The sequence below is a fragment of the Oncorhynchus tshawytscha genome, unplaced genomic scaffold, assembly GCF_018296145.1.
Source record: "Oncorhynchus tshawytscha isolate Ot180627B unplaced genomic scaffold, Otsh_v2.0 Un_contig_766_pilon_pilon, whole genome shotgun sequence".
NCBI classification, from domain to species: Eukaryota; Metazoa; Chordata; class Actinopteri; order Salmoniformes; family Salmonidae; genus Oncorhynchus; species Oncorhynchus tshawytscha.
Window position 1 is genome coordinate 2,614,271 of NW_024609833.1, and position 20,629 is coordinate 2,634,899.

Below are 20,629 nucleotides of genomic sequence, written 5' to 3' on the forward strand. Positions count from 1 at the left end.
ATGTTATTTTAATGAACAAAAATGTGCTTTTCTTTCAAAAACAAGAACATTTCTAAGTGACTTTTGAACGGTAGTATATATAGACACATTATACAGCAATGTGATGGGCACTGCATTGTGCAATTTGGGACTAATAAAGAACTACTACTGGTACTATGAGCAACCAATGATCTCTCTGAATGCCTTGTTCAATGTCCAATGGCACTTCACTCTTAACACATTTCAAGGATGATTTGCTCGGTACTCGTTTGAGTGACACTTTTGTGAATTGATGTTTCAATTGTCCTTGCCACTGAGTGGGCATGATTGAATTGCAACTTTTATGTCCCTCTATTTTATGATCATCTCTCTCATTGTTTAATACTGACTCTCTTTCTTTCAGTGAAGCCTCATCAAGAGAATATTTTTTTGTCATCCTATAAAATGATGCCAAAGGTATGGTTTTTATTGATCGTAGTTGGTATTAGAGCGTTGCCTGACGAATCATACAGAATTTAATTATGCTTTTCTATATGTCACATTCATACATTCACCGAGGAGAAGAAATGTTAGTGGATTTGGCATTTTTTCCCTAGCAATATAGATGGGAAGCAAGGCAAATTAGAGTGCACATACATGTTTTAGAGGTAGTTCAATTTCCCAACTAGTAAAGTTTTCACAGACTATTTATCTGGAAACAGTATAAGTTAAGTGTGTCGATCTATGTTACACAGAATCCTACAGATGAAGAACCATATGTAAAAAATAAATTATAAAAATGGACAAACGTGAATGTTCATATATTTTTTCATATCAAGTAATAAAGTATGGTGCAATACCAGTCAAAAATTTGAACACACCTACTCATTCAAGGGTTTTTCTTTATTTTTTTAACTATTTTCTGCATTGTAGAATAATAGTGAAGACATCAAAACTATGAAATAAACAAATCAAAATACATGTTATATTTGAGATTCTTCCAATAGCCACCCTTTGCTTTGATGACAGCTTTGCACACGCTTAGCATTCTCTCAACCAGTTTCACTTGGAATGCTTCTCCAACAGTCTTGAAGGAGTTCCCACATAGGCTGAGCACTTGTTGGCTGCTTTTCCTTCACTCTGAGGTCCAACTCATCCCAAGCCATCTCAATTGGGTTGAGGTTGGGTGATTGTGCAGGCCAGGTCATCTGATGCAGCACTCCATCACTCTCCTTGGTCAAATAGCCCTTACACAGCCTGGAGGTGTGTTGGATCATTATCCTGTTGAAAAACAAATTATAGTCCCACTAAGCGCAAACCAGATGGGATGGCATATCACTGCAGAATGCTGTGGTAGCCGTGTTGGTTAAGTGTGCCTTGAATTCTAAATAAATCACTGACAGTATCCCCAGCAAAGCACCCCCACACCAGCACACCTCTTCCTACGTGCTTCATGGTGGGAACCACACTCGGAGATCATCTGTTCACCTGCTCTGCGTCTCACAAAGACACTGCGGTTGGAACCAAGAATCTCAAATTTGGACTAATCAGACCAAAGGACTGATTTCCACTGGGCTAATGTCCATTGCTTGTGTTTCTTGGCCCAAGCAAGTGTCTTCTTATTATTGGTGTCCTTTTGTAGTGTTTATTTTTTTCCAACAGCAATTTGACCATGAAGGCCTGATTCACACAGTCTCCTTTGAACAGTTGATTTTGAGATGTGTCTGTTACTTGAACTCTGAAGCGTTTATTTGGGCTGCAATTTCTGAGGCTGGTAACTCTAATGAACTTATCCTCTGCAGCAGAGGTATTTATGGGTCTTCCTTTACTGTGGCGGTCTTCATGAGAGCCAGTTTCATCAAAGCGCTTGATGGTTTTTGCGACTGCACTTGAAGAAACTGTCAAAGTTCTTGAAATTTTCCGGATTGACTGACATTCATGTTTTAAAGTAATGATGGACTGTCATGTCTTTGCTTATTTGAGCTGTTCTTGCCATAAATGGACTTGGTCTTTTACCAGATAGCCCTATCTTCTGTATACCACCCCTATCTTGTCACAACACAACTGATTGGCTTAAACGCATTAAGAAGGAAAGACATTCCACAAATTAACCTTTAACAAGGCACACATGTTAATTGGAATGCATTCCAGTTGACTACCTCATGAAGCTGGTTGAGAGAATGCCAAGAGCGTGCAAAGCTGTCATCAAGGCAAAGGGTTGTTACTGTGAAGCATCTCAAATCTAAAATCTATTTAGATTTGTTTAAAAAAATTGTTGGTTACTACATATGTGTTATTTCATAGTTTTGATGTCTTCACTATTATTCGACAATGTAGAAAATAGTAAAAATTAAGATACACCCTGGAATGAGTAGTTGGGTCCAATCTTTTGACTGGTACTGTATATGCCATGTAGCAAACACTTGTATCCAGAGTGAGTGCATATGACCCGGAAGTTGCTAGTGTCATGCTCTACTAACTGAGCCACAATCTCAATGTTGTTGCTGTGTGTCAAACCCTGTGACCTTTGACAATTTGTGTGTTTGGAAGCAGCAGCTGGCCCGGACCTCACCTGGGAGTGTGTGTTCCCTGCGTGGTATCAGCATCCCAGGATCCCTAGCCGTGGCCATCACAGTGAGTCTGCACCATAAGGCAGCCACTCCTCCACACACACACACACACACACACACACACGCACACACACACCCTTGTGGGAACCTAAAAAGTATTTCCATTCAAAATCCTATTTTCCTTAACCCCTAACCATAAACCTAACCCTTACCCTAACCCTAATTCTAACAACAATTTGAACCCTTAACCTAACCCCTAAGCTGAAAATAGCCTTTATCCTCGCATGGAGAATTTTTGTTTTGTTTTACTATCCTGGTGGGGACTTTGGTGGATTTCAGGTCCCCACAAGGATAGAAGAACAAGACCACACACACACACCTCACATGACAATGCAATCCCATGTCATGTTCTCCCTCTTCTTATATTCCGCTTTCCAGGCCAAAATGGACAATCAGGTCATTGGCTATAAGGACTTGGCAGCCATCCCCAAAGACAAGGCGATACTGGACATCGAGAGGCCGGACTTAATGATCTACGAACCCCATTTCAATTACACGCCTCTGGAACTATCGGAGGTGCCCCGAAGCAGAGAGGTCATAGGGCACAGCACACCACCCTCCATCATATTACAGCGCTAAGGGTTTCCTCTCTATCCTAATGGTTTACCATTAAGGTTTAAGGCGTGGATATCCTTCTCTTGTTTGGAATGGCCCTATTGTATTCAGGATGTATTTATATGATTAACAGTTAAAGATCATATGAGTTTTTGTCTGTCCTACTACGACACAAGTGGTGTTCTATCAAGACAAACATAATATAATTGTCATTGATTACACTTTTTTAGCTAACCTGTTTGACTAGTTAAGTGATTCTAATATTTGTCCTATTAACTCTGTGTGTGATAGTATACAACTCCACTATATATAGACTATATACAATGTATGCATTAATATATACTCGCGTATGCATATCCGTCAAACAAAATATATATATATATATATATATATATATATGCAAACACTTAGCTGCACCATTGAAATGCAGGGCAGGTACATTTAGCCTGTTTGACCTGCGTGTAGTGTTCTCTCCCATGCAAACACTTAGCTGAGCCTCAATTGGCACCTTATTATATAGTGCACTACTTTTGACCAGAGCCCTATACTATTTAGGGAAAAGGGTGCTATGTGGGACACAGACTTATTACAGAGATCAATGGAACTCAGTAAGGGCTTTCTAGAAATTGTGATGTGATAAGATTTTGTCATTTCCCTTTATCTGTCAAAACTGACTCTACCCGATTAGGCTTGTAACACTGTCTGTCAAACAATGTCTATGTCTCACTAAGCCCACAAAGAAGAATGCAGCCTAGGGAGAAAATTCAACTGATCAAACAGCCCTCTGTTTCTTTTCTCTCCTTCAGAGGTCCATGTCTCCGTGTTCATTCTCCCACCCGGCTTCTCCTGAGGTAAGATGGATGGATGGGGTCTGTGCTCTCGGATGAGGAATCATTTGAGCTGTTAATTGTCAGTCCACTGCCCAGTACCCCATAAAGAGCTCCATCTCCTCTCCTATCTCCTTCTCATACGGTCACACACACCTACTGTTTATAATTATGGAATCGTTATTGAAAGGTTTTGTGCTCCACTGGTATGGTTAAAAACACACTTAAGTGATAATGCCCCCAGAGCAGGTATTTGGAGGATATATTCGAACCGTGCCAATTTATCCTCTAAACACCGGCTTCGAGAACATTCTTGCTTTTATACAACGTGTTACCAACATATTCCAATAATGATTGACATATTTTCATTAAATACGTTATTTTCATTAATTTATTCATACTATTACCCAACACAAATCTAGGGTTGCTACCCAAGCTGGCTGGTTGTTCGTTCTATCAGTTCGGTCGCCAGAGACACGACCCAGTCATTAAGACTTTTTGTTCTAAGTAGTTCATTCTAAATGTTCCTTTGCCATGATGGCTGCCAAAGTTCTTACCCCTTGCTTGCTAGCTAGCCAACTGTGGCTAACACAGTCACGTCAAACAGTGTAGCCAGAATAACAGCAAGGTAGCTGCGTTTGCGTTTGTTTAAGCTGTTTTCAAATTATTATCCATTACAATGAGCTAATGATGTGTGATTTTGCCAAGCCACTGCTCAGAAGAGAGAGCCAACTACACAGCAAACACAATTATTTCAAACTGAAGCTGGAATGACAGCAAATCAGCTGCATTTTGTGTTTTTCTATTGAATTTTTTTTATACTGTATATCCATAAAAATTATGCCGATTCATGTTTTCGACTGACTGAGAAAAGCTTCCAGCCTGCCGATGTATAAGGACACAAGGCGAGATCCAAATGCAGACACAGTTCCAGACAAAGGGCAGTCTCGAGGTCAGGCCAGGCAGGGGTTCAGGCAGGGGTTCAGTAACCAGATCAGAGTCCAAACTGTACAAGGGGATAGGCAGACTTGAAGACAGAACAGGCAGACGGGTTTAGAGTTAGGACAGGCAAGGGTCAAAACCATGAGGACTAGAACCAAAAGAGACTGGGGAAAAATATAGAAGCAAGGAAAACCGCTGATTGACTTGGCAAACAAGACGAACTGGCACAGAGAGACAGGAAACACAGGGAAATATACACCGGGGATAATAAGCGACACCTGAAGGGGGTGGAGACGATCACAAGGACAGGTGAAACAGATCAGGGTGTGACACTGTCTCGTCTCCACATGTTCATTACCATAGGACAGCTGGAGATCGAATTTCAATATTGAAACAATGTTACAAATGGCAGAGACAGACAGCAAGGTTATTACAAATCTCCACTGTTGAAAACCAAATGCTAGTTTAAAAGAAATTGAAAATAATGTCTGTTTTTACGGTGTAGATCTAGTATATAAATTGCATGGCTGTGCTGATGAGACAGTGGTTTGCGCAATAAGATGGAATAGAGTACTTTTAAAAATATTTTTTATTTATCTAACCTTTATTTAACCAGGTAGGCCAGTTGAGAACAAGTTCTCATTTACAACTGCGACCTGGCCAGGATAAAGCATAGCAGTGCGTCAAAAACTAAAACACAGAGTTACACATAAACAAACGTACAGTCAATAACACAAAAGAAAAATAGAAAGAATCTATGTACAGTGTGTGCAAATGTAGAAGAGTAGGGAGGTAGGCAATAAATAGGCCGTAGAGGCAAAATAATTACAATTTAGCATTAATACTGGAGATATTTGTGCAGATGATGTTCAAGTAGAGATACTGGGGTGTAAAAGAGCAAGAGGGTAAGTAATAATATGGGGATGAGGTAGTCGGGTATGCTATTTACAGATTGGCTGTGTACAGGTACAGTGATGGTTAAGCAGCTCTGACAGCTTATGCTTAGTTAGAGAGGGAGATAAAAGACTCCAGCTTCAGAAAGTTTTGCAATTCGTTCCAGTCATTGGCAGCAGAGAACTGGAAGGAAAAGTGGCCAAAGTAAGTGTTGGCTTTGGGGATGACCAGTGCAATATACCTGCTGGAGCGCGTGCTACAGGTGGGTGTTGCTGTGGTGACCAGTGAGCTGAGATAAGGCGGTGCTTTACCTAGCAAAACTTATAGATGACCTGGAGCCAGTGGGTTTGGCGACGGATATGTAGTGAGGGCCAGCCAACGAGAGCATAGAGGTCGCAGTGGTGGGTAGTATATTTGACTTTGGTGATAAAACGGATGGCACTGTGATAGACTACATCCAGTTTGCTGAGTAGAGTGTTGGGGGCTATTTTGTAAATGACATCACCGAAGTCAAGGATCGGTAGGATAGTCAGTTTTACGAGGGTATGTTTGGCGGCATGAGTGAAGGAGGCTTTGTTGCGAAATAGGAAGCTGATTCTAGAATTCATTTTGGATTGGAGATGCTTAATGTGAGTCTGGAAGGAGAGTTTACAGTCTTAACCAGACACCTTGGTATTTGTAGTTGTCCACATATTCTAGGTCAGAACCATCCAGAGTAGTGATGCTAGTTGGGCAGGAGGGTGCGGGCAGCATTCGGTTGAAGAGCGTGCACTTAGTTTTACTAGCATTTAAAAGCAGTTGGACGCCACGGAAGGAGTGTTGTATGGCGTTGAAGCTTGTTTGGAGGTTTGTTAGCACAGTGTCCAAAGAAGGACCAGATGTATACAGAATGGTGTTGTCTGCGTTAGAGGTGGATCAGAGAATCACCAGCAGCAAGAGCGACATCATTGATGTATACAGAGAAAAGAGTCGGCCCGAGGATTGAGCCCGGTGGCACCCCCATAGAGACTGTCTGCCAGAGGTCCGGAGAACAGGCCCTCCGATTTGTAACACTGAACTCTATCTGAGAAGTAGTTGGTGAACCAGGCGAGGCAGTCATTTGAGAAACCAAGGCTGTTGAGTCTGCATATAAGAATGTGGTGATTGACAAAGTTGAAAGCCTTGGCCAAGTCGATGAAGACGGCTGTACAGTACTGTCTTTTATCGATGGTGGTTATGATATCGTTTAGGACCTTGAGCGTGGCTGAGATGCACCCAAGACCAGCTCGGAAACCAGATTGCATAGTGGAGAAGGTACGGTGGGATTCGAAATGGTCAGTGATCTGTTTATTAACTTGGCTTTGAAGATTTTAAAAAGGCAGGGCAGCATGTATATAGGTCTGTAACAGTTTGGGTCTAAGGTGTCTCCCCCTTTTGAAGAGGGGGATGACCGCGGCAGCTTTCCAATCTTTGGGGATCTCAGACGATACGGAAGAGAGGTTGAATTAGTTATAGGGGTTGCAACAATTTCAGCAGATAATTTTGGAAAGAGAGGGTGCAGATTGTCTAGCCCAGCTGATTAGTAGGGATCCAGATTTTACAGCTCTTTCAGAACATCAGCTGTTTGAATTTGGGTGAAGTAGAAGTGTGTGAGGGGGGTTGGCAAGTTGCTGCAGGGGGTGCTGAGGTGTTGGTCGGGGTAGGGGTAGCCAGGTGGAAAGCCATGGCCAGCTGGGGAAAAATACTTATTGAAATTCTCGATCATCATAGATTTATCGGTGGTGTCGTGTCTTTGGCATCATTAAACTGAAGACTTATTTTTATCAAATAAATTCTCTGTAATTATTATTACGTGATTGAACTAATCGTGTAACTGTAATTATCTAGGAAGTCACGGCACCAAGGAAAATGTTAAGATTACAAAGTAATAATTTTAATATCTGATCAACCTGTCTTCTAATTAATTAATTATTCTTTACCTCACGTTAGTCTCATTCCAAACGTTGTAAATTGTTGGTTTATCTTCACGAACCCAGTCTTTACTATGAATCATCCATACATCAATTGTCTTAAATCATTTATTTACTAACTAAATAATCACAGAAATGCGTAAACAAACAAACAATAGATATAGTTACAAGGAAATGATAGTTATACCGGCATGGCGGCTTGTTAGACAAAGGTACCTAGGAGGGAGCGAAAGGTAAGACACTACAAAGTTGATAATTATAACAATTGAAATGCTAATCCTTTGCACATGAATGCTCACTCATTCGGGAATAATTGCAATCAATATGTATATTTACGCTCAGTGTGTCGTCGTGATCTCGGTTTGTCCGCCCTCTCTCTCTCTGCCGTGGTTAGAATGGATAGTTCAGAGTAACATTCAGCAATAGTTGTTATAGATAGGTGTTTCGGCGGTTGTCGGCCTTCACGTTCAACGGGTACATATTTCCAAGCTGTAGACTAGTAATTAGTATCAAAAATGTGTTCTTATTCTGTCGGTATCGGTAGTCTCAGAGTTTAACCACGCGGTATAGTTAAGATTTCAGCAATCCACTCAAACCTTAGCCCTCTCGGTTATCGAGGTAAGATGGTCTGAAACCTTAGCCCTCTCGTGGTTATCAAGGTAACCTGGTCTCTACACTCAAACCCTAGCCCTCGTAATTGAGAGAAGCATGGTCTGAAGATGAATTCCCAAAGTGGGGGTTATATTCGGAAGAGCAGAAAGGGGCTGTCCCATGACGCCAGATCAATGTCTGTGCTCATGGGGCGGGCCAATGATTTAGTTAAACTCCAAAGGGAATTGGAGTTTCCTTCATTAAACAGTTTAAAATCTCATTACATAATTTCACAAATAGTTTCATCTTTACTCATTCATTTATACAACAATTAGATGCAAACCTCATAACTGAGACACTTGTATAAACAGGGTTATGGTAATGTGGCTGTATTGTCTCTCATGAGTTTCATGAAATTGTACAAAATGGATAATTTTGTAGCTGGCTACTTCACCGACCGTTTATATATTCTCCAGAACATGAATATTGTTCAGTTCTGAAGTTCTGTGATGTGGAAGAAATTCCTTTGTTCTCCTGTGAAACCTTTTCTCTCTCTCTATACTGTCTGGCCATGAGGAAGAGAGTCTCCTCCAGGAATTTACAACCTGAGATAACAGCAGCCTGGGTGTAGGCGAGAGAGAGAGAGAGGGGGGGAAGGCACGCTATACCCAAAGAGGGCCACGTCACGACATTGGTGACAGTGTTTCCGCTCCTCAGTGCAGTGGGCAGCTGGAAGGAAGTGCTCTTATTCTCCATGTATTTTAGTGTCCCAAAACTTTTTGGAATTAATGCTACAGGAAGCAAATTTCTGTTTGAAAAAGCTAGCCTTAGCTTTCCTAACTGACTGTGTATATTGGTTCCTGACTTCCCTGAAGAGTTGCATATCGCGGGAGCTATTCAATGCTAATGCAGAATGCCACAGGATGTTTTTGTGCTGGTCAAGGGCAGTCAAGTCTGGGGTGAACCAAGGGCAAAATCTGTTCTTAGTTCTACATTTTTTGAATGGGGCATGCTTATTTAAGATGGAGAGGAAAGCACTTTTGAAGAGCAACCAGGCATCCTCTACTAACGGAATGAGGTCAATATCCTTCCAGGACACCCGGGCCAGGTCGGTTAGAAAGGCCTGCTTGCTGAAGAGTTTTAGGTAGCGTTTGACAGTGATGGGGGGGGGGGGTCGTTTGACCGCGGACCCATTACGCATGCAGGCAATGACGCGGTGATCGCTGAGATCCTGGTTGAAGACAGCAGAGGTATATTTAGAGGGCAAGTTAGTAAGGATAATATCTAAGAGGGTGACCATGGTTATGGAGTTTGGGTTGTACCTGGTAGGTTCCTTGATCATTTGTGTGAGATTGAGGGCATCTAGTTTAGATTGTAGGACGGCCGGGGTGTTAAGCATGTCCCATTCCCTTTGGAGTTTAACTAAATCATTGGCCCGCCCCATGAGCACAGTACAAACTCTGAAGATAGATGGGGAGCAATCAATTCACTTATGGTGTCCAGGGCACAGCTGGGGGCTGAAGGGGTCTATAACCAGCAGCAACTGGGATAGACTTGTTTCTGGAAAGGTTATTTTAAAAGAAGCTTGAATTGTTTGGGCACATACCTGGATAGTATGGCAGAACTCTGCAGGCTATCTCTGCAGTAGATTTCAACTCCACCCCCTTTGACAGTTCTATCTTGTTGGAAAATGTTATAGTTAGGGATGGAAATGTCAGGATTTTTGGTGGCCTTCCTAAGCCAGGATTCAGACACGGCTAGGACATCCGGGTTGGCGGAGTGTGCTAAAGCAGTGAATAAAACAAACTTAGGGAGGCTTCTAATGTTAACGTGCATGAACCCAAGGCTTTTACGGTTACAGAAGTCAACAAATGAGAGCGCCTGGGGAATGGGAGTTATGCTGGTGGCTGCTGGGCCTGGGTTAACCTCTACATCACCAGAGGAACAGAGGAGGAGTAGGATAAGAGAATGGCTAAAGGCTAAAAGAACTGGTTGTCTAGTGTGTTCGGGAAAAGAGAGTGAAGGGGTCAGGTTTCTGGGCACGGAAGGATAGATTCAAGGCATAGTGTACAGGCAAGGGTATGGTAGGATGTGAGTACAGTGGAGGTAAGCCATCTGACGATGAGAGAGGTTTTGTCTCTTGAAGCACCATTTAAGCCAGGTGCGGTCACCACATGTGTGGGCGGTGGAACAACAGCTAAGGCGTATTGAGCATGGCTGGAGGCTCTACAGTGAAATAAGACAAAAATTACTAACAAGAACAGCAATAGACAAGGAATATTGACTTTAGGGAGAGGCGTGTGTAGCCGAGTAATCACAGGTTCCAGTGAGTAGCTAGGCGAGCTGGAGGCACGGAGATTCAGACAGATTCAGACAGCTAGCAGCAGGCTAGCAGATGGTCCTCAGGGGGACGTCGTAACGGGGGAGCCTGTTGAAACCGCCTCGGACTGTTACGTCGGCAGACCAGTCATGATGGATTGGTGGGCTCCGTGTTGGCAGCAGAGGGTCCAGGCCAATTGGCAAAAGAGGTAATTGAAGCCCAGTGATTATCTGATAGATTTCTTCAGGCTAGCCGGGAGATGGGCCTAGCTTGAGGCTAACTCCAGACTAACTGGTGCTTGCTTCGGGACAAAAACCCCCTCGGACGGGTACGTCAGTAGACCACACGTGATGGATTGGTGGGCTCCTTGTCGGCAGCAAAGGGTCCAGGCCAATTGGCCAAAGAGTTAATTGAAGCCCAGGAATTCTTTATAGATCTATTCGGCTAGCCGGGAGATTCGAGGCTAGCTCCAGGCTAACTGGTGCTTGCTTCGGGACAGAGATGTTAGCCAAGAGTAGACACTTGGATAGCAGCTAGCTAACTGCGATGATCCAAAGTAAAGGTTCAGAGCTTGCGGTTGGAATCCGGAGATATGGTGGAGAAAAGCAGTCCGATATGCTCTGGGTTGATATCGTGGTGTGCTGGCTGGCAGAAAGTTGACCGGGCTGAAGCTGGCAGATGTCCCAGTTAACGGTGCTGGCTAACTAGCAGTGGTTAACTGACTACTAGCTATAGCTGGCTAGCTTGAAGGGGGTTACGGTTCTAAAGTATAAAAATAGCAGATCTGTACCGCATAGGGTGAGGCGGGTTGCAGGATAGTATGTTCAGTCCGTAGATGGAAAAATTAGATTAAAAATATATACTAAATGTATACGAAGAAGGAAACAATATATACAAGGGATGGGACAAGACAATCAAAACATCCCACTGCAACGCCATCTTTGATTCAAATAGGTATTTCAACAGGTTTTTTATTTGTGGAAAAGACACCGGCAGGAATGCAGTTTTAACCAATCAGCATCCAGGATTAGACCCATCCATTGTCTAAAAGCCCACGACTCCACACAAGCATGTTTGCAAAAAGCAGTTACCATGGGAACAATGAGCATCTGTTACACTCTTATTGTTTGCTGTGACCTCACTGGCTTCTTCACTCAGGGATGAAATCTAATGTACACAGAACCCTCCTTTTCATGCACTTTCCCAATATGTGCTTGGGTTACGGTTTGAATATCAATTAGGATCCGGACGGTAATGTTAATCTCGTGTCCCTAGACCATTCTTTTCAAGGATCCCAGGGAGTGGCTGGATAGCAGGGAGTCACCTGGAGGGTCATCAGCAGGTTCAAACCTCCAGCTCAAAACCAGCTCTGTATTAGACACCGCCACCAAGCTCCCCACACAGCACTTTCACAGGCCAGGTATTGTAATCCATCAGCACACTTTATCTCCTTCTCTTCTCTGCACCCTTCTCCTCTCAGGGTGCTTTGCTTTTCATCTGGGACTTCATTTTATCTTTTCATTGCAGATAATGGAATGAATATATACAAGAAGCCACCAATTTACAAACAAGGTATTTCATGCAACTTAATTGATGTCTGTGTGTTGACTGTTTAGTAATTTACTGTATATACTGGCATAATATTTGACTTTAAGAGGTAACATTGGATGTTTTTCTGTGCACATTTACTGTATATATCCTTGCGTTTGTGTGTGTCTCTAGATGTATTAGCATCCATCCCCCAGGGGAAACACATAGAGGATCTCATCATTGAGTCATCTAAATTCCCTGCCGCCCAGCCACCTGATCCCAACAAACCCTCCAAGATTGAGACAGATTACTGGCCCTGCCCCCCCTCCCTGGCTGCAGTTGGTATGTCTCACACTATTAATCACAACTGTGAATAGTAATGAATAGGGTTGCAAAGCTACCGGTATTTTAACAAAGTAACTGTAATCTTCTGTCATTTTGCTAATTGACAGGTAATCTATGGTAATTTAGGTAATTTATACTTGAATAACTTTTAAAAAATGTATTCATATATAGTATAATTTTTTTTGAATATCTGTGTCCATATGGTCCATGAGTTTCTGGTGGATAGACCATATGGTTCAAGAGAAAATAGCCTAATTTAATGAAAAAAGCATCTAATCAGTAATGGGATGCTTTTTTATTAACTCTGCAACTCTTTCATGCATTTACTTTTTTTTAATTTATTTTTTTACAAATCCCACCAGTTTGGTGCCAAAACATTTACAACAAAACACATTGAGGTAGTAAAATAAAAGTGTAAAAAAAAATATAAAAGACACTTCATGTTGAAACCTTCATATTAAACACCAATCGTATTCAATAAGTTGATGGTTTATATTTAGAATAATGTTTTACAGCTTTGTAATTCAGTTTTATATTTTTAAATAATTGTATTTTAAAATGTTATATACTTTACATGTGATAAGGCCAAAGATAATTACAGATGCCTGTGATAATCTCAAGTACCCAAAAAGGTTTTATAAGATATGTCATCTTATAAAATTCCCCCAAATCTAGAAATATTTTGTTAGTTTACTGGCAAACTTTGAAAGTTTCCAGTATTATACCATCCTTTTGCAACCCTAATTGTGAACGATTCCAGCCAGCAAGCACTTATAAAACATTGGTGGCTATGAGGCAGCACACCGTTGTAGGTACAGTAAACTGATATCGGTCATGGTGGCATGCCTCTAGCAACACAACAGCACACCGACCATCCTTAGCAGTTCCACCAGTTAATGCTGCTCTTAGCCTGAAGTGTCGGCTACCGCTGTAAAGCTGATGGCTAAAATTGGCAGTGGGCTGCTAACATTGCCGACGCCGGGCCGCTGATGAGCTACTAAGCTTCAATGAGGAGGTATAGTTAGGGTTGGTAGTGGAGAGTAATAGAGTAATAGAGCTTAGTAGTACCAGGGTTTCCTCTAACACTTGCCTCCCCTCTACCACAGAGACAGAGTGGAGGAAGAAGGCTGAGTCCCGGAGGAGGGAGGAGGGAGAGAGGGATGAGGAGGACGATGAATATGACAATGGAGACCTGTCCGATGATATGTGGGGACTACGGCAACTGCAGAAGCAGGAGCTCAACAAAGTACGGAACAGGGTTTTTTTGTAACAAATTCTCCCAAATTTGGCTACTGAACACGCTTAAGTGTTTTCTTAAGTGTAACTCAATGTTAGTGGTTGCTTTGAAAACCTTTTGACATTCTATATGTCTACCCTGCAGATTCAGTCGAACTTGGGAAAGATAATCTTGAAAGAGGAGCTGGATAAAGCTGTGCCCATCCGCAGGAAAACTCGCTCACTGCCTGACCGGACAGCAATGAACATGGGTAAGAGAGAGGCAGATTCACTATGTATCCGTGAAAGTATGTTTATCAACCTTTTATGTTCAAGAGACCAGGAAACTAAGGTCCTTCTTCCTCGAAGGACTACTTATATTAACAATTTAACTTGTTTGACCAACAAGCAACATCCCAGGTAACCAGTGCTAATCCCCAGTGCAGGGGTTGACTAACACTGTGTTAGATTGTGACCTTGTGAGTGTGGTGGAAACGAGAAAGAAACACAAAATCACACATATGCTCCATTTAAAATTCTTTGTAGAAATGGTAAAGATTCCACACTTCCTCCACCTACAACATCACTTGTGTCCCCCATATGGCACCCTATTCCCTACATTGTGTACTGCATTTGACCATGGGCCCTGGTCAAAAGTAGTGCACTATATGGGGAATAGTGTGGCATTAGGGACGAAAATCATCCACCCCCGACTTTGTCCTGCATCTTCTCTTCTCCGTGACAGCCTTTTATATTCTGTAAGTAAACATTGACATGCCAGACAGACTAGCCTGTAAAAGCATATCGCTCATCCGCCTTCACAGCTAGTTTCTGACAATGTTCTAGGCACGTTAAATGAGAACATTGCAAGAACAATGTGTCCAGTTTTCTGTGGATCAGGAGAGTATTCCATCAAAGGACAGCCAAACATACACATGTAGACATGTTCTCAGAACATAAGATATTCATGTTCTAGACACTTTTCATGGAATGTTGGCAAAAACATTTGTGTCCAGTTTTTTGTGGGTTGGGAGAATATTCCATCAACATCCCACCTTACACACAGAACATGGTTTCCATGTTCTCAGAGTATACAGTGCCTACAGAAAGTATTCACACCGCTTGACTTTTTCCACATTTTGTTGTGTTACAGCCTGCATTTAAAATTGATTTGTGTCACTGGCCAACACACACAATATCCCATCCCATAATGTCAGTGTTTGTAGAAATTTTTACAAATTAATTTAAAAAAATATATATCTGTACATTTTTTATTTCATCTTTATTTAACCAGGTAGGCAAGTTGAGAACAAGTTCTCATTTACAATTGCGACCTGGCCAAGATAAAGCAAAGCAGTTCGATACATACGACACAGAGTTACACATGGAGTAAAACAAACATACAGTTAATAATACAGTATAAACAAGTCTATATACGATGTGAGCAAATGAGGTGAGATAAGGGAGGTAAAGGCAAAAAAAAGGCCATGGTGGCAAAGTAAATACAATATAGCAAGTCAAACACTGGAATGGTAGATTTGCAGTGGAAGAATGTGCAAAGTAGAAATAAAAATAATGGGGTGCAAAGGAGCAAAATAAATAAATAAATAAAATAAATACAGTAGGGAAAGAGGTAGTTGTTTGGGCTAAATTATAGGTGGGTCTATGTACAGGTGCAGTAATCTGTGAGCTGCTCTGACAGTTGGTGCTTAATGCTAGTGAGGGAGATAAGTGTTTCCAGTTTCAGAGATTTTTGTAGTTCGTTCCAGTCATTGGCAGCAGAGAACTAGAAGGAGAGGCGGCCAAAGAAAGAATTGGTTTTGGGGGTGACCAGAGAGATATACCTGCTGGAGCGCGTGCTACAGGTGGGTGATGCTATGGTGACCAGCGAGCTGAGATAAGGGGGGACTTTACCTAGCTGGGTCTTGTAGATGACATGGAGCCAGTGGGTTTGGCGACGAGTATGAAGCGAGGGCCAGTATATGGGGCTTTGGGTAGTATATGGGGCTTTGGTGACAAAACGGATTGCACTGTGATAGACTGCATCCAATTTGTTGAGTAGGGTATTGGAGGCTATTTTGTAAATGACATCGCCGAAGTCGAGGATTGGTAGGATGGTCAGTTTTACAAGGGTATGTTTGGCAGGATGCTTTGTTGCGAAATAGGAAGCCAATTCTAGATTAAACTTTGGATTGGAGATGTTTGATGTGGGTCTGGAAGGAGAGTTTACAGTCTAACCAGACACCTAGGTATTTGTAGTTGTCCACGTATTCTAAGTCAGAGCCGTCCAGAGTAGTGATGTTGGACAGGCGGGCAGGTGCAGGCAGCGATCGGTTGAAGAGCATGCATTTAGTTTTACTTGTATTTAAGAGCAATTGGAGGCCACGGAAGGAGAGTTTTATGGCATTAAAGCTTGCCTGGAGGGTTGTTAACACAGTGTCCAAAGAAGGGCCAGAAGTATACAGAATGGTGTCGTCTGCGTAGAGGTGTATCAGAGACTCACCAGCAGCAAGAGCGACATCATTGATGTATACAGAGAAGAGAGTCGGTCCAAGAATTGAACCCTGTGGCACCCCCATAGAGACTGCCAGAGGTCCGGACAGCAGACCCTCCGATTTGACACACTGAACTCTATCAGAGAAGTAGTTGGTGAACCAGGCGAGGCAATCATTTGAGAAACCAAGGCTGTCGAGTCTGCCGATGAGGATGTGGTGATTGACAGAGTCGAAAGACGTGGCCAGATCAATGAATACGGCTGCACAGTAATGTTTCTTATCGACGGCGGTTAAGATATCGTTTAGGACCTTGAGCGTGGCTGAGGTGCACCCATGACCAGCTCTGAAACCAGATTGCATAGCAGAGAAGGTAGTGTGAGATTTGAAATGGTCGGTAATCTGTTTGTTGACTTGGCTTTCGAAGACCTTAGAAAGGCAAGGTAGGATAGATATAGGTCTGTAGCAATTTGGGTCAAGAGTGCCCCCCCCCCCCTTTGAAGAGGGGGATGACCGCAGCTGCTTTTTAATCTTTGGGAATCTCAGACGACACATGTCAAATGAAAAGTTGACATGTTTCGAGTCAATATGTCTTCAACCCCTTTGTTATGGCAAGCCTAAATAAGTTCAGGAGTAAAAAACAAGTCACATAACACGTTGCATAGATTCACTGTGTACCATAATAGTGTTTACATGATTTCTGAATGACTACCTCATCTCTACCCCACACATACGATTATCTGTATGGTCCCTCAGTCGAGCAGTGAATTTCAAACACAGATTTAACCACAAAGACCAGGGAGGTTTACCAATGCCTTGCAAAGAAGGGCGCCTATTGGTAGATGGGTAATTTAAAAAGCAGAAATATGAGCATGGTGAACTTATTATTACACTTTGGATGGTGTATCAATACACCCAGTCATTACATAGATGCAGGTGTCCTTCCTAACTCAGTTGCTGGAGAGGAAGTAAACTGCTCAGGGATTTCACCATGAGTCCAATGGTGACTTTGAAACAGTTTGAGTTTAATGGCTGTGATAGGAGGAAACTGAGGATGGCAAATAAACATTGTAGTTACTCCACAATACTAACCTAAATGACAGAGAAAATATGGAAATCTGTAGTTTTTTCCCCCCAAAAACATCCTGTTTGCAATAAAGCACTAAAGTAAAACTGCAAAAGAATGTTCCAAAGAAATGTACTTTATGTCCTGAATACAAAGCATTATCTTTGGGTCAAACACAACACATCACTGAGTACCACTCTTCATATTTTCAAGCATGGTGGTGGCTACTTCATGTTATGGGTATGCTTGTCATCGGCAAGGACTAAGGATTTTTTTTGGGGGGGGGGTCAAAGGAATTAGAATAGAGCTAACCACAGACAAAATCCTAGAGGGAAAAACCTGGCTCAGTCTGCTTTCTAACAGACACTGGGAGACAATTTCCCCTTTCAGCAGGACAGTAACCTAAAACACAAGGCCAAATATACACTGGAGTTGCTTACCAAGACGACAAATAATGTTCCTGTGTGGCCTAGTTACAGTTTTGACTTAAATCGGCTTGAAAATCTATGGCAAGACTTGAAAATGATCAACAAGGAACTGTACATAGCTTGAAGAATTTAAAAAAAGAGTAATGTGCAAAATATTGTAAGATCCAGACTTACCCCAAACGACTGTAATCGCTGCCAATGGTGATTCTAATATGTATTGACTCAGGGGTGTGAACACTTGTGTAAATTAGATATCTGCATTTCATTTTCAATACATTTGCAAAAACGTCTAAAAAAACTACACAACATACACTTAGTATTATTTTCTTAGCTACAGTATACATATCTCCCTAGCATATTACATAATTTATGCAGCAGCATACAATACATGTTTGGACTCACCTTGTTGTGCTGTGCTCACTTGAACAGGAAGGTGGCATGTTGGTCTTTTGTGAGCAAATTTTGACATCAAAGTCTGGTATTCTCTGGATTTACGGTGCTTTCAAATCAACTGGGAACTCGGGGAAAAAACAAGGTTGAATCATGATGATGCCATTGATTCTCAGGTCGTAGCACTAGAAAGAGGCCGAGATTTACAATTCCGAGTTGGATGACCGTTCAAAACGTATTTTCCCAGTCGGAGCTCATTTATTCCAGACTTCCCAGTTGTCTTCAACTCACTGAAGTCAAGTTTTCCCAGTTCCGAGTTAACAGTTGTTTTGAGCGCGGCACAAATCATGCTTCATTGACAGCATGGCCAATATTTATCATTTTAAACTTGGAAAAGAGACCCTTAATCCCAGATTTGGGACCACACAGCCACTCCACTGAATAGCAGGCAAGTGATTGCTTTGTAATTCTAGCAGTTAGCCAATGTCACTGATTCCTTCCAAACCACTCATTGTTGAATTTGCAATTTCCAACTTCTTGTGTAATGTTTATGTCCAATGGCCGATGAGCACCAATACGTTTTATCTATAATGTCTATTCATTATTTCTCGCCATATGACAAGGATTAAAAAGGATTTGCCAGTAGATTGTCTACTTGATTCATGATGATGACTGCTAGCTAAGATTTTGAAAGTATGATGTTGACATGATCAGTCCAATCAAAGCTACTGTACATATAACGTGATTTGACATAATTTCATGTGTGGCTAATGACCTTGAGCTTTGGATGAGCACTTCTAATGTAACCCTATGGTAGCACCCAAGGGGCTAGAATTTTGTACCTCTACCCATAGACTTGGAGGTGACATAGTGTCGCCATGAGTGACAGAACACTGAGCCAATCACGGCGTGACACTCTGTATTTTCTGCTGGCTTGCCCCACCACCACAGAAAGCACTGAGCTAGGCTACATTTTGGAGCTGCCTTAATCAAGAAAACAAAAAAGAGACCATGTTTGTATGCAGCCTTATTAACTCAATGATACATGGTTTGCAAACTGATATGTGACACTTATTAATGGTAAAATAGGCAAGCCCCCTCTTGTTTTGAAAACAAGAGGTCACCACTGTTCAGGTGTATCATTAAAACAGGTTAATTTGCCCCACCAACCTTAGATAACGATACAGAAAGTCCTTAAATTGTGGAAACAAGTCAATCAAATCAATAATTGACAGAGACATGGTGGTGTAGGAGGAAAATGCTCTAAACCAAGAGGTTGAGTTCAAATCCCAGGTGAGAACATGTTGAATAATAATTACTATATTAATGAACATGCACAATGTTGTCGAAGTGTGTCAAATATGTACATTTAAAACACTGTGTGTATGAGTATCCCTGAACTTGCCAACAGACAAAAACAGCTGTGATTGGATCAGTGGTTAACCAATTAGGGGCTTGGCAACAGTAACATGGGGGTGCTTCTTTGGGACCTTCAAGCTGCGTCCTGATACACAGAAATGTTCTTGCAACGTTCCCATGAAATGTGTCTAGAACATTAATATCTTATCAACCATATTCTGTGTACGTTTGGTGGGATGTTGATGGAATATTCTCCTAACCCTTAGAAAACTGGACACAGGAATGTTCTTGCAATGTTCTCATGGAACATGTCTAGAAAATGTGTATCTAATATTGTGAGAACATGGCAACCAATGTCCTGTGTGTGTTTGGTGGGACGTTTGGTGGGACACATGAATGTTCTTGCCACGTCCCATAAAACGCAGCTAGAACATTAATGTTGTACAGTATATTCTGTGAACATTGTAACCATGTTCTAGATAAGTTCTGCTTGACATTAAGGGAATGTTCTCCTAACTTTAACACCAAAACATGCTAAAAAGGTTCACAGAAGGTTTTTGCTAATATAGATACAATGTTCCCCTAACTAACAGAAAACTGGAGACTTAAACATTAGAGGGAACATTAAGTTGTTAGCTGGGTATATTTTGGCCGAAGCTTTTGATACAGTAGATCATTCCATTCTTGTGGGCCGGCTAAGGAATATTGGTGTCTCTGAGGGGTCTTCGGGCCTGGTTTGCTAACTACCTCTCTCGAAGAGTATAAAGTATAAAGTCAAAAAATCTGCTGTCTCAGCCACTGCCTGTCACCAAGGGAGTACCCCAAGGCTCAATTCTAGGCCCCACGCTCTTTTCAATTTACATCAACAACATAGTTCAGCCAGTAGGAAGCTCTCTCATCCATTTATATGCAGATGATACAGTCTTATACTCAGCTGGCCCCTCCCTGGATTTTGTGTTAAATGCTCTACAACAAAGCTTTCTTAGTGTCCAACAAGCTTTCTCTACCCTTAACTTTGTTCTGAACACCTCCAAAACAAAGGTCATGTAGTTTGGTAAGAAGAATGCCCCTCTCCCCACAGGTGTGATTACTACCTCTGAGGGTTTAGAGCTTGAGGTCACCTCGTACAAGTACTAGA

General features: G+C 41.9%; 1 protein-coding gene across 7 annotated transcripts in view; it reads left to right on the forward strand.

Moving 5' to 3' along the window:
• The window catches only part of LOC112248918 (dematin), an 80,049-nt gene that overhangs the window by 46,458 nt on the left and 12,962 nt on the right, over positions 1-20,629 (forward strand). For 6 of the 7 annotated variants that reach the window (XM_024418368.2, XM_024418362.2, XM_024418365.2 and 3 more), the window contains 9 exons: positions 383-435; positions 2,512-2,592; positions 2,967-3,122; positions 3,950-3,994; positions 11,942-12,086; positions 12,194-12,238; positions 12,389-12,538; positions 13,648-13,787; positions 13,923-14,028. In XM_024418368.2, coding sequence (XP_024274136.1) covers positions 383-435; positions 2,512-2,592; positions 2,967-3,122; positions 3,950-3,994; positions 11,942-12,086; positions 12,194-12,238; positions 12,389-12,538; positions 13,648-13,787; positions 13,923-14,028 — 921 coding nt within the window. The remainder of the gene's footprint in view (positions 1-382; positions 436-2,511; positions 2,593-2,966; positions 3,123-3,949; positions 3,995-11,941; positions 12,087-12,193; positions 12,239-12,388; positions 12,539-13,647; positions 13,788-13,922; positions 14,029-20,629) is intronic. The other variant, XM_024418364.2, reaches the window with a different exon arrangement.